At 46.1% G+C, this 12978-nt stretch overlaps 1 protein-coding gene across 3 annotated transcripts in view; it reads left to right on the top strand.

Moving 5' to 3' along the window:
• Positions 1–343: 343 nt before the first annotated feature.
• Positions 344–12978, top strand: part of ggt7 (gamma-glutamyltransferase 7) — a 52735-nt gene continuing 40100 nt past the window's right edge. For all 3 annotated transcript variants that reach the window (XM_078554949.1, XM_078554950.1, XM_078554948.1), the window contains exon 1: positions 344–517. In XM_078554949.1, coding sequence (XP_078411075.1) covers positions 346–517 — 172 coding nt within the window. In that variant the 5' untranslated portion in view covers positions 344–345. The remainder of the gene's footprint in view (positions 518–12978) is intronic.

Here is a 12978-nt window from a genome sequence, read left to right as displayed (position 1 = left end):
GCTTTTTATTTGACTCAAACTCTCCGCCCACTTGATTCTTCTGGTTATTTAGAAAGAAAATAACTCTCTTCGCTCTGGCTCGTACCTGGCGGCGCGTTTCGCGGACGCGCTTCCCCACTTCCTCCGAGGAAGGGATGCGGGGAAATAAAAAGGGCAACGTCTACATCTACCCACAGACACACACAGAGAGCGAGACAGAGACAGAGAGTCTATCACTGCGGGAGAGTGAAAGCACTCTGGGGTGTCTCAGGCTTTCGTATTGCTCTGCTCATCTCCCCATCTCTTTATGGTGAGACGGACAGATTAGAGGAGAGGGATACACACACACACACTCTCTCACACACAATGGCAGAGGAAGAGGTCGGTCAGGAGACGAACCTCGGGGCCTACTCGCCGGTAGATTACATGAGCATCACCAGCTTCCCCCGGCTGCCTGAAGACGACGCCGGCTCCACTGACAATGTCCTGCGCTACCGCAAAGAGGATGACTCGTCTCTCTGCGATCCGGACACCGCAGGTTGGTCAGCGCCACTTATTGAAAATAAATGTATTTCGTGACCCTATATATATATCTGTGCAGCTGCAAATATGTTATTTATCTATCATGTAATGTGGGTGTTGACATTTATGTTTTATTATATGTAAAATACAGGTATGTATTTTCCAATGGGTTTATTTATGTCTTTAGTTGTGAGGCTATTGTGGGTATCAGATGTTAAAATGTGAGATTATGGACAGTCCACAAGTAAAATGCCTGCGCATCGTTTTAACACCCATCTTCTGCAGACCTGCCAAATTAATCTCTTTGGATTCATTGGCCTGGCTTGTGCATTGTGCCACAATGTGCTTCAAGCACTGAATTGTTGGCTTAATTGAACTGGGTTAGCCGTCCTCTGCAGGGCTGCTGATTTACAAGTGGGTAGCCTGAAGCCTGTTTCTCTCTTGGCAATGACAGCAACTTCTTGTTGGCAATGACTGGGGACTTGATCTTCTGCAAAGCCTCCAGCAGAGGTTGGATCTGTAAGCAAAAAAAAAATATCAGCCCCTGTCTGCTCGGAGGATCCAGCTCTTGGAAATCAAGTGGAAGGGCCCCAAATGCGAAGTTCGAAGCTTTTTTCCATCTCTGTCTCTATGAAGTAGTTTCCTTGCTGGTGGGCAATGCCCCATTAAACATTAAGCTAAGCACTGGTTCTGGATAGCAAGTTGAAGCCTTTAGAGAAGTTAAAAGCAAAACACTGTGGGTGCTGGAAATCTAAAACAAAAATACCTGGAAAAACTCAGCAGGTCTGACAGCATCTGCAGAGAGGAATACAGTTGACGTTTCGAGTCCATATGACCCTTCATCAGAACTTCATATGGACTCGAAACGTCAACTGTATTCCTCTCCGCAGATGCTGTCAGACCTGCTGAGTTTTTCCAGGTATTTTTGTTCTTGTCTTTAGAGAAGTTGGTGGATAACTTTTCCCCTACGTTCAACATTATTGGTTCCGACATGGTGAAATCTTCGGCATCCCTCCATTTCAGGTGGGGTTGGCTATGATGGATTGGGAAACGTTACTTAAAGGGATAGCGGTGGATAGGCAATGGCAAACATTCAAAGAGCGCATGGGTGAACGGCAACAATTGTTTATTCCTGTCTGGCGCAAAAGTAAAACAGGAAAGGTGGCCAAACCATGGCTTAATAGGGAAATTAGAGATAGTATTAGATGCAAGGAAGAGGCATACAAATTGGCCAGAAAAAACAACAGACCTGAGGATTGGGAGTAGTTTAGAATTCAGCAAAGGAGGACCAAGGGATTGATTAAGAAGGGGAAAATAGAGTACGAGAGTAAGCTTGCAGGGAACATAAAAACTGACAGTAAAAGTTTCTATAGGTATGTGAAGAGAAAAAGATTGGTGAAGACAAATGTAGGTCCCTTACAGTCAGAAACAGGGGAATTTATAATGGGGAACAAAGAAATGGCTGACCAACTAAATACATACTTTGGTTTTGCCTTCACAAAGGAGGACACTAATAACATACCAGAAATGTTGGGGAACACAGGATTTAGTGAGAGGGAGGAACTGAAAGAAATCAGTATTAGTAGGGAAATTGATGGGATTGAAGGCCGATAAATTCCCAGGGCCTGACAATCTACATCCCAGAGTACTTAAGGAAGTGGCCCAAGAAATAGTGGATGGATTGGTGGTCATCTTCTGAGATTCTATAGACTCTGGAACAGTTCCTACAGATTGGAGGGTAGCTAATGTAACCCCACTATTTAAAAAGGGAGGCAGAGAGAAAACAGGGAATTATAGACCAGTCAGCCTGACGTTGGTAGTGGGGAAAATTTTAGAGTCCATTATAAAAGATTTAATAGCTGAGCACGTGGAAAACAGTGGCAGAATTGGGCAGAGTCAGCATGGATTTATGAAAGGGAAATCATGCTTGACAAATCTACTAGAATTTTTCAAGGATGTAACTAGTAGGAGGATGAGGGGGAGCCAGTGGATGTGGTTTATTTGGACTTTCAGAAGGCTTTCCACAAAGTCCCACATAAGAAATTGGTGTGTAAAATTAAAGCACATGGGATTGCGGTAGTGTATTGAGATGGATAGAAAACTGGTTGGCAGACAGGAAACAAAGAGTAGGAATAAACTGATCTTTTGCCGAATGGCAGGCAGTGACTAGTGGGGTACCGCAGGGATCGGTGCTGGGGCTCCAGTTATTCACAATATATATTAATGATTTAGATGAGGGAATTAAATGTAATATCTCCAAATTTGCAGATGACACGAAGCTGGGTGGGAGGGTGAGCTGTGAGGAGGATGCAGAGATGCTTCAGTGTGATTTGGACAAGCTGAGTGAATGGGCAAATGCATGGCAGATGCAGTATAACGTGGATAAATGTGAGGTTATCCATTTTGGTAGCAAAAACAGGAAGGCAGATTATTATCTGAATGGCTATAAATTGAGAGAGGGGAATGTGCAACGAGACCTGGGTGTCCTTGTACACCAGCTGCTGAAGGTAAGCATGCAGGTGCAGCAGGCAGTAAAGAAGGCAAATGGTATGTTGGCCTTCATAGCCAGAGGATTCGAGTACAGGAACAAGGATGTCTTGCTGCAATTGTACAGGGCCTTGGTGAGACCACACCTGGAATATTGTGTGCAGTTTTGGTCTCCTTATCTGAGGAAGGATGTACTTGCAGCGAAGGTTTACCCGACTGATTCCTGGGATGGCGGGACTGACATATGAGGAGAGATTGAGTCGATTAGGATTATATTCACTGGAGTTCAGAAGAATGAGGGGGGATCTCATAGAAACCTATAAAATTCTAACAGGACTAGACAATGTAGATGCAGGAAGGATGTTCCTGATGGTGGGGGAGTCCAGAACCAGGAGTCACAGTCTGAGGATATGGGGTAGACCATTTAGGACTGAGATGAGGAGAAATTTCTTCACCCAGAGAGTGGTGAGCCTGTGGAATTCATTACCACAGAAAGTAGTTGAGACCAAAACATTGTATGTTTTCAAGAAGGAGTTAGATATAGCTCTTGGGGTGAAAGGGATCAAAGGGTATGGGGAGAAAGCGGGAGCAGGCTATTGAGTTGGATGATCAGCCATGATCACAATGAATGGCGGAGAAGGGCCGAATGGCCTACTCCTGCTCCTAGTTTCTATGTGTCTTCAGGTGGTGTACCTTGAGCTGATGGCTGAAAAGGCCAATCCTTGAGAGGCAAGTTCTGTCATAAGTGTTTGTCACATTTGCAGCTTCTAATGCAGTTTGCATGCAAGTACAGTAAGCAACTAGGAAGGCAAACTGCCTATTGGCCTTTATTACAAGGGGATTGGAGTACAGGAGTAAAGACATCTTGCAGAGCAGAGTTGGGGTAAGACCACATCCGGGGTACTGTGTGCAGTTTTGGTCTCCACGTTTTAGAAAGGATATACCTGCATTGGGGCGGTGAGTGAAGGCTAACTAAATTGGTCCCTGGGATAAGGGGGTTGTCCTGTGATGAGAGGCTGAGTAAATTGGGCTTATATTCTCTGGGGTTTAGAAGAATGAGAGGTGATCTCATTGAAACAAGCAAGATTCTGAAGGGGCTTGATTGGGTAGACGCTGAGAGATAGATTCCCCAACCAGCAGAAACAAAAATGTGGGGGCACAATCTCAGGATAAGGGACCGATCATTTAGGACTAAGATGTGGAGAAATTACTTCACTCAAAGGGTTGTGAATCTTTGGAATTCTCCACCCCAGAGGGATGCGGATGCTTCATCATTGAATACATTTAAGGCTGTGATAGATAGATTTTTGGTCTCTCAGGAAGTCGAGGGATATGGGAGCAGCCAGGAAAGTGGATGGACGCCCAAGGTCAGCCATGGTTGTATCGTATGGCGGAGCAGGCTCGATGGGCCGTGTAGTCTACTCCTGCTCCTATTTCTTATGTCCAAGTGTCGTTGTGGGTTGTTGTTTTTGGGATTGGCGTCCGTTGCAAAGCCACTGTAGCCTCCACTCACCGCACTGGTGATGCACACCAGGCTGCAGGAGGTGTCCACATTTTCCTCTGTCGTCATCTAGTGACCCTTGGGTGCGATAATCGATGTTTAGGGCCTTCATGTCACGCTTGCCAGCATCCTTGAGCTTTGGGTGTCCGACTGATTGGCTGGCTCCGGCTACCTCACCATATAGAAGGTCATTGGATATGTGACCGTCTTTCATCACCTGCGCACATGCCTGAACTAACAAAGCCGTCTCTGTTTGACGAGTGCTGACAAATGTGGGAGATCTGCCTTTGGCAGCACTGCTGCATTCGTGATTTTATCCTGCCAGAATATACCCAGATAGTGAAGATGGAAATTGTTGAGCTTCTTTTCTTGATAGCTGTAAGCCTTCCGTGTTTCATAGCCATACAGCAAGGTGCTGAGAACACAGGCCTCACAAACCATCAGCTTGATCCTAAGGGTCAGCTCGATGTTCTTCCATGTGCGTTTTGTGAGCCAGCCAAAGGTGGTAGCTGCTTTCCCTGTGCGTGTATCAAGTTCTGGATCAAGGGGCAGATTATCTGTCATCATGGACCCAAGGTAGCAGATTTTGGTAACCACTTCTAGTAGGGTTTTATTTACTGTGATCAGGAGTGGAGCTGCAACACCCTTGTCCCATGACCACACTTTTCTTGATGCTTATAGACACAGAGAACAAGTTACAGGCATGGCTTGAGGCAGAGTCCATGTGTCTTTGTAGCTGAGTTTCCATGTGGGCGACTAACACAGCATTGTCAGCGTAGATAATTCTCTGATCAGGACACAATGTACTTTGTTCTCACTTTCAATCTTGACTATAGGACTTGCCTAGTATGCAAGTTAACTCCTTCCATATCTGCAGGGAAGACAAAGGTCAGGAGGTTGGAGTAGAAGAAACACCGATGCTGGTATCGATGAAGCTTGGAAGTCACTAAGCTCAATCGTTTTCTTTTTATTTGTTTGTTCACAGGATGTGAGCATCATTGGCTAGGCCAACTTTTATTGCCCATGGGAAGGTGATAGTGAGCTGCCTTCTGGAACCTCTGCAGTCCAGGTGCAGTAGGAACACTCGCAGTGCTGTTAGGAAGGGAGTTCCAGGATTTTGATCCAGCGACAGTTAAAGGAACGGCGATATACTTCCAAGTCAGGATGATGTGTGGCTTGGAGGGGAACTTCCAGGTGGTGGTGTTCCCATGTGTCTGCTGCCCTTGTCCTTCTAGATGGTAGAGGTTGCGGGTTTGGAAGGTGCTGTCGAAGGAGCTCTGGCGCTCCAGGGGCATCATTTGGTAAAAGTGGAACCCGCAACAAGGATCGGTTTGAGATCGACTCAGCTGAGATGATATCTGTCATTGATGCAACAAACAAAAGCCTACATGATGCACAACAAAACCCGAACAGCTAAAATACTGCACAACCTGAAAATAGCCAAGACAGCCGTGCAAAAGATAGGGAGATACTATACTGGGCAAATAAGCAGTGGACAATGGAAATCTACAAGCTGTGTATGAAGGAATCAAGGGGACACTTGGTCTTACTATCGCCAAAGTTGCTACCCCCCTGCCTCCTCCAAAGTCGGCAGATGGTGAAGTACTCACCGACAGAAGTAAACAGATGTTCCGCTGGGCCAAACACTACTGTGAGCTGTACTCCTATGAGGCAGCCATCTCCTGGTCCGTGCTTAACACTCTCCTGGAGCTTCCTGTCATGGATAAGTAAGATGAAGAACCTTCATCACTTGAGCTCACGAAGACCATAGATCGCTTAGCAAACCAAAACGCACACAGTACGGATGGAATCCCAGCCAAACTGCCCAAGCACGGAAAGTCCCATCTATTGCCATGCCTTTATGATCATCTTCTTTGATGGAAAATAGGCTCCCTTCCACAGGGGATGTGTGATGCAAAAATCATCGCACCTTACGAAAACAGAGAAAGGCTACAGTGGAGACTGCAGCAACTACAGGGGTGTATCATTCCTCAGCATCTTGTGGAAGGCCTTTGTTAGGGTCATACTTTAAAAAGACTGTCTACTTGCAGACTAAGTCTACCCAGAAACACATTATGGTTTTCGTGCCAGCAGATCTCTGGTGGACATGGTCTTCTCCATATGCTGGTTACAAGATAAGGGAACAGGGTATACCTCTTAGTCAGGTATTCAATATCGTCAGCAGAGCAGGACTCCACAAGATTTTGGGGAAAATTGGCCATTCACCAGAGCTTCTCGGTCTCATCCACTGCTTCCATGACAACACGCATTGCACTGTATGATTTGATGGCTCCACTTCAGGCAGTTTCAGGTTGGTAACTGTAGGTCTGTCTGGAGATTTTCATTCTGCTCTCAGTGGTTCTGCACGTGCCCTCCCCCAGATGAGACAGCCAGTCTGCCCTGTATTGCACATGTGGCGGAATAGGCTCGAATGGCCGTATTGCCTGCTCCTGCTCTTATTGCTTCTGTTCTTTGTACTTCTCCCCAGTCATAAGAGAGTGCATATCCTTTCCTAACACCACTGTGGGTGCGCCTGCAGCAGTTCAAAAGGTCAGCTCACCACCATCCAAAGGCAATTAGGGATGGGCAATAAATGCCGGCCTAGCCAACGACACCCACATCCTCTGAAAGAATTTTTAAAATCTGGTTGTTTTTTGAAAATTACTATTGAATCTGCTTCCGCCAGCTTTTTAGGCAGTGCATTCTAGATTATAGCCACTCAGTGTTTTTTTTAAAAAAAATGTCTGTTCATCTCTCTTTTTCTTTGACAAGTTGCCTTAAATCTGTGTCTTCTGACTGCCAACCCAGAGGCTTGGAAACCGTTTCTCCTTATTCTATCAAGATTCCTCACTCCTTGACAACTTGACTGCTTTAGGAAGTATCATTGCTCTCTCTTCTTAGCATATATTAGAGCCAGGCTGTTCAGGGGTGTCAGGAGATATTTCTTCACGTTGGAGGTTAGATGAAATCTGGAACTCTCTCCTCCAGCTGTTGAGTCTAGGCATCAGTTAAAAAATTCAAAACTCAGATTGATAGATTTTGGTTAGGCAAGAGTATTAAGGGTTATGGAACCGAAGAGGGGTAAATGGAGGAGATGAAGATCACCCATGATCTAATTGAATAATCGAACAGGCTCGGGAGGCTGAATGGCTGACTCATTTTCTTATCACCAAATCTGCACACTACAAGATTACTCTGTTCGACGAGAACAGCCGAATTACTTTTCTCTACCGGTAACGGTTTTCTCCAGATCTCCTTCCACAATGTCATTCATTTTCACCTCCAGGCACAAAGTATGAAGATCTGATGGAATTTGACCCTGTTCAGTTTTTCTCCTGTTTCATACCCCATGCCAGGAACTGGTCTCCATAATGCTGCTCACTAGTGTGTGCCAATATACATGATGCCACCTTACAATTACTTACTGACACTGTCCCTTAACCCAGCCAGTGCGTTCATCCTGTATATACTTGTGTGAAAATCGAATTTCTGAGAACTATATTTGCCTAAAAAATTTGATAAGGGGTTGACTTTTAGATGGGTAATGTTTTTGAGCGGCTTACTTTCAGGCACACCTGCCTGACACACCTAACATGGCTCTCAAAAGAATCCACATGGTGGATGGAGGAAGCGGTGCCCACCTCAGGCCTCGATTCTCTCGCTCTCCTTTCAGTAAGGGGCTTCTCCCATTCCCCCACACCTAGGAAAGGAAGCGCCTGCCTTGGCCGAGCCTACGGTTTCAATGCTGCTTGGGAGGCCAGCGGAAAGAAAGAAAAGGAAAGGGCCACGCTGTTGGGAAAATGTCACACTGACGGTTCCCAGCCCTTGACCTAGGCCTTGGTGCAGGGGGTTTGGACCAGGTTGGCATTCACAAGGGCCCACCAATTAGCTAGGCCTGAGCCTCCTCTCCCCTCCCCTCCCCTCCCCAGGAAGGCTGAGGGCGATGATTGAGGACACAAGGTCCTTTTATTTAACACAAGTTCATTTATTTAAAGTGTGCTGTGGCAGTTGGTCCCTGCATCCTGTTTCCTCTTTGAGCTGTAGGTTACACTGATCTGTCAATTTCGCCCCCACAAAAATCACAGTCAATCTGCGGTCTTCCTGTCTTAATTGAAAAGTCAGAACTGGAGGAAATCTGGTAGGTGTAATTTTTTTATAACGGATAATGAATTGAGGTTTTTGATGTGATGTGGAGATTATACTTTGGTTCTGAAATTTTTGGGCTTTGATCCCTGAAAAGGTAGGATTGACTTTTTTAATATGATGTCTATGAAAAACTATGGTTTTTTTGGGCCAAGAATCATGGGGTCGACCTATATGCGAGATTGGGTATATATGGTAATTTTCATGGATCTATGCTGGTTTCCTGAAAGTCAGGATGTTTTCACTATGCGATACAGCTGAAGGAGGGAGAACCACACATCTGTCAGCAGCTGCATTCCTGTTGGGCTAGAGGACCTTTGGTTAGTTAGCATCATTGAGCCATTGAGCTCTCCGGTCTCTCTCTCTCTCTCTCTCTTTCTCTCTGATCCATGTGTTTGTGACTATTATGCTGTTGCCAGGTTGGGAACCATGCCAGCCATCCAAACAAAGCACACCCAGCGATAAAATCATAACAATACAAAGTGAATTATCTTGCGATAACTGTTCATTACGTTGGCAGATATCTAATTACTCTTAACGGGGAAAGCAAGAAATTAGATGTGTTTAAGATCAGCCACCTGAGACAATACTAGACGTTGATCTGGGGTTGATCCTCACTGAGTCTGTTACTCACTCCTTTCTCATTTCTTATTCTCTGCCTTTCGATTAGTTTCTCCTTCTCCATCTCCACAGATCCTCTGTATTACCCCCCCCCACTCTCTGTAGATGCCTCATCTACTTTTCCTTTTTTATCTGCGTGTTGTCATCTCTGTTATATTTTCAGACTTTTTCCTCACACCCTCCTTTTCTCATCACCTTTTTGGAATACAGTACTTGAAGCCAGACTGTTCTGACCTGCTAATGCCTATAAAATTGTCTCACCTGCCCTCATGCATGAAGGAATGAGTGGGGAGATACTTCTCACTCAAGCCTCAATAATCTTCGTCCTGCTGTCCACAAAATTTCTGGCATGGGCAGCCAGGTGGAAGCGGGCAGCCTGGTTTTTATTTTTAGCTCCGTTTTACAAAGGGTGGGAAGGAAGGTGGGCAGGGGATTTGATCTTTGGGGGCTACCCTTTGCGGGTCGGGGAACACCCTCTTCCTTCCCTCCACCCCCACAAGATATGGACCCCCGTTTTTCCTAACCTCCCTCAGCCTTGAACTCAACACTGCCCTACTCCCTGACCTGCCACAACATTCCCTGCCCAAGAACCTGGACTTCCCAGCTTTGGGGATCCATGGGCATGCTTACTCCAGCTCTTGCAGAATGGGCAGCAGCCTCTAACGCGCTGTTGCCACTGCCGGGATTGATGGAGCTGTCAGCCAATTGGATTTCTGGGAGCAACCGAGGGCAGGACTCTTCCCACCCCCCAGCAAGGAGCTGAAGCCTCCCATATTGCCCTAACATGGCTTAACATAGCCTGCCTGCAGTGGTTCATGGCTGTGGGGTGGGTCAGCTCTACGCTAACTTTGCTTCTGGTGGGGTGGGGGGGGGTGAGCTGTCCACCCACCCCCCACTCAATCCTATGGCTCTGATAGGTGCAGGCCTGTCCACCAGGAATGGAGGCTCCAGCATGATGTAGCAGGGAGTGAGAGATTGAGGGTAAGGCTTGAAGGAATGAAGAAGCTTAGGGTTTGGGTGCTGGGGTTGGCAGAGAACAAGAAGGCCATGTTTGAGAAACAGTGGAGATGCTGGGGCCTGGACTGGAATAAGCACTAATTGGGAGAGTGAGACGCATACAATTACACTGAGGATGTTAGAGACAGGAGCCGGTTGAGGAGACAAGCAAGGCCATAGAGTCATAGAGGTCTCCAGCACAGAAAAAGGCCCTTCGGCCCATCGAGTCTCCGCCGGTCAAACAAGTACCTAACTATTCTAATCCCATTTTCCAGCAATAGGCCCATAGCCTTGTATGCCATGACATACAAGTGCACATCCAAATACTCCTTAAATGTTATGAGGGTTTCTGCCTCTATCACCCTTTCAGGCAGTGAGTTCCAGATTCCCACCACCCTCTGGGTGAAAAAATTCTTCCTCACGTCCCCTCTAAACCTCCTGCCCCTTAAATACCTTAAATCTATGCCCCCTGGTTATTGATCCCTCCACCAAGGAAAAAAGTTCCTTCCTATCTACGCCCCTCATAATTTTATACCTCAATCATGTCCCCCCTCAATCTCCTCTGCTCCAGGGAAAATAACCCCAGCATATCCAATCTCTCCTCATAACTAAAACTCTCCAGCCCAAGCAACATCCAGGTAAATCTCCTCTGCATTCTCTCTAGTGCAATCACATCCTTCCTATAATGCGGATTCCAGAACTACACGCAATACTCTAGATGTGGCCTAACCAGCGTTTTATACAGTTCCAGCATAACCTCCTTGCTCTTATGTTCTATGCCTTGGCTAATAAAGGCAAGTATCCCATATGCCTTCTTAACTACCTTATCTACCTGTCCCGCTACCTCAAGGGTTGGACATGCACACCAAGGTCCCTCTGATCCTCGGTACTTCCCAGGGTCCTACCATTCATCGTGTATTCCCGTGCTTTGTTTGTCCTGCCCAAGTGCATCACCTCACACTTATCCGGATTAAATTCCATTTGCCACTGATCAGCCCATCTGACCAACCAGTCTATATCCTCCTGCAATCTATGGCTATCCTCCTCACTATTTACCACCCCACCAATTTTGGTGTCATCTGCAAATTTACTGATCAACCGTCCTACATTCAAATCTAAATCGTTTATATATACCACAAACAGCAAGGGACCCAACACCGATCCCTGTGGAACCCCACTGGACACAGGCATTCAGTCACAAAAACACCCCTCGACCATCACCCTGTGCTTCCTGCCACTCAGCCAATTCTGGATCCAATTTGCCAAATTGCCTTGGATCCCATGGGCTCTTACCTTCATTATCAGTCTCCCATGTGGGACCTTATCAAAAGCCTTGCTGAAGTCTAAGTAGACTACGTCAAATGCATTGCCCTCGTCTACACACCTCGTCACCTCTTCGAAAAATTCAATCAAATTGGTCAGACATGACCTCCCCTTAACAAAACCATGCCAACTCTCCTTGATTAATCCCTGCCTCTCCAGGTATAGATTAATTCTGTCCCTCAGAATTGTTTCCAATAGTTTCCCCACCACTGAGGTTAGACTGACTGGCCTGAAGTTCCCCGGTTTATCCCTTCCCCTCTTCTTGAATAACGGTACCACATTGGCTGTCCTCCGGTCCTCTGGCACCTCTCCTGTGGCCAGAGAGGTATTGAAAATTATTGCCAGCGCCCCTGCTATCTCCTTCCTTGCCTCACTCAACAGCCTGGGATACATTTCATCCGGGCCTGGAGATTTATCTACTTTTAAGCCTGCCAGACCACTTAGAACCTCCTCCCTTCCTATGCTAATTTCTTTAATTATATCACAGTCCATCTGCCTGATTTCCATACCCACGTCGTCCCTCTCACTTGTGAACACCGACACAAAGTATTCATTTAGAACCCTACCTACGTCTTCTGGCTCCACACACAAATTACCACCGTAGTCCTTAATGGGACCTACTCTTTCCCTATTTTCCTTTATTTTATCTGCCAATGTTTTTTCATGCCCCCTTTTTGCTCTCCTAATTTCCTTTTTAAGTTTCCCCTCTACACATTCTATCCCCCTCTAGGGCTTCCGCTGTTTTGAGCCATCAATATCTGCCATAAGCCTCCCTTTTTTTCTTTATCCAATCCTGTGTATCCCTCAACATCCAGGGTTCCCTGGATTTGTAGGTTCCACCCTTTATCTTTACTGGAATATGTTGGCCCTGTACTCTTCCTATTTCCTTCTTGAATGAATCCCACTGTTCTGATGCAGATTTACCTAAAAATAGCTGTTCCCAGTCCACTCTGGTCAAATCATATCTGATCTTATTAAAATCGGCATGCCCCCAAATTAGAACTCTGGCTTCTGGCCCATCCTTGTCCTTTTCCATAACAACCTTGAATCTAACGGAGTTATGATCACTATCTGCAAAATGCTCCCTCACTGATACCTTTACCACTTGCCCATCTTCATTCCCTAAAATTAAGTCCAGGACCGCCCCCTCTCTTGTAGGACCTTCTACGTCCTGGCTTAAAAAGATCTCCTGGATGCATTTTAAGAATTCCACTCCCTCTAAACCTATCACGCTATGACTAACCCAGTTAATGTTGGGGAAGTTGAAATCCCCCACTATTACTACCCTATTATTTTTACACTTCTCTGAAATTTGCCTACCTATCTGCTCTTCTATTTCTCTCTGACTGTTTGGGGGGCTATCGTACACTCCCAGCAATGTGATTGCTCCTTTTTTGTTTTTCAGT

This window comes from Cetorhinus maximus, chromosome 13, assembly GCF_964194155.1.
Source record: "Cetorhinus maximus chromosome 13, sCetMax3.hap1.1, whole genome shotgun sequence".
In the NCBI taxonomy this organism is placed as follows: domain Eukaryota; kingdom Metazoa; phylum Chordata; class Chondrichthyes; order Lamniformes; family Cetorhinidae; genus Cetorhinus; species Cetorhinus maximus.
Note: the sequence above shows the minus strand (reverse complement) of the source record. Positions and strands in the feature narration are given on the sequence as shown.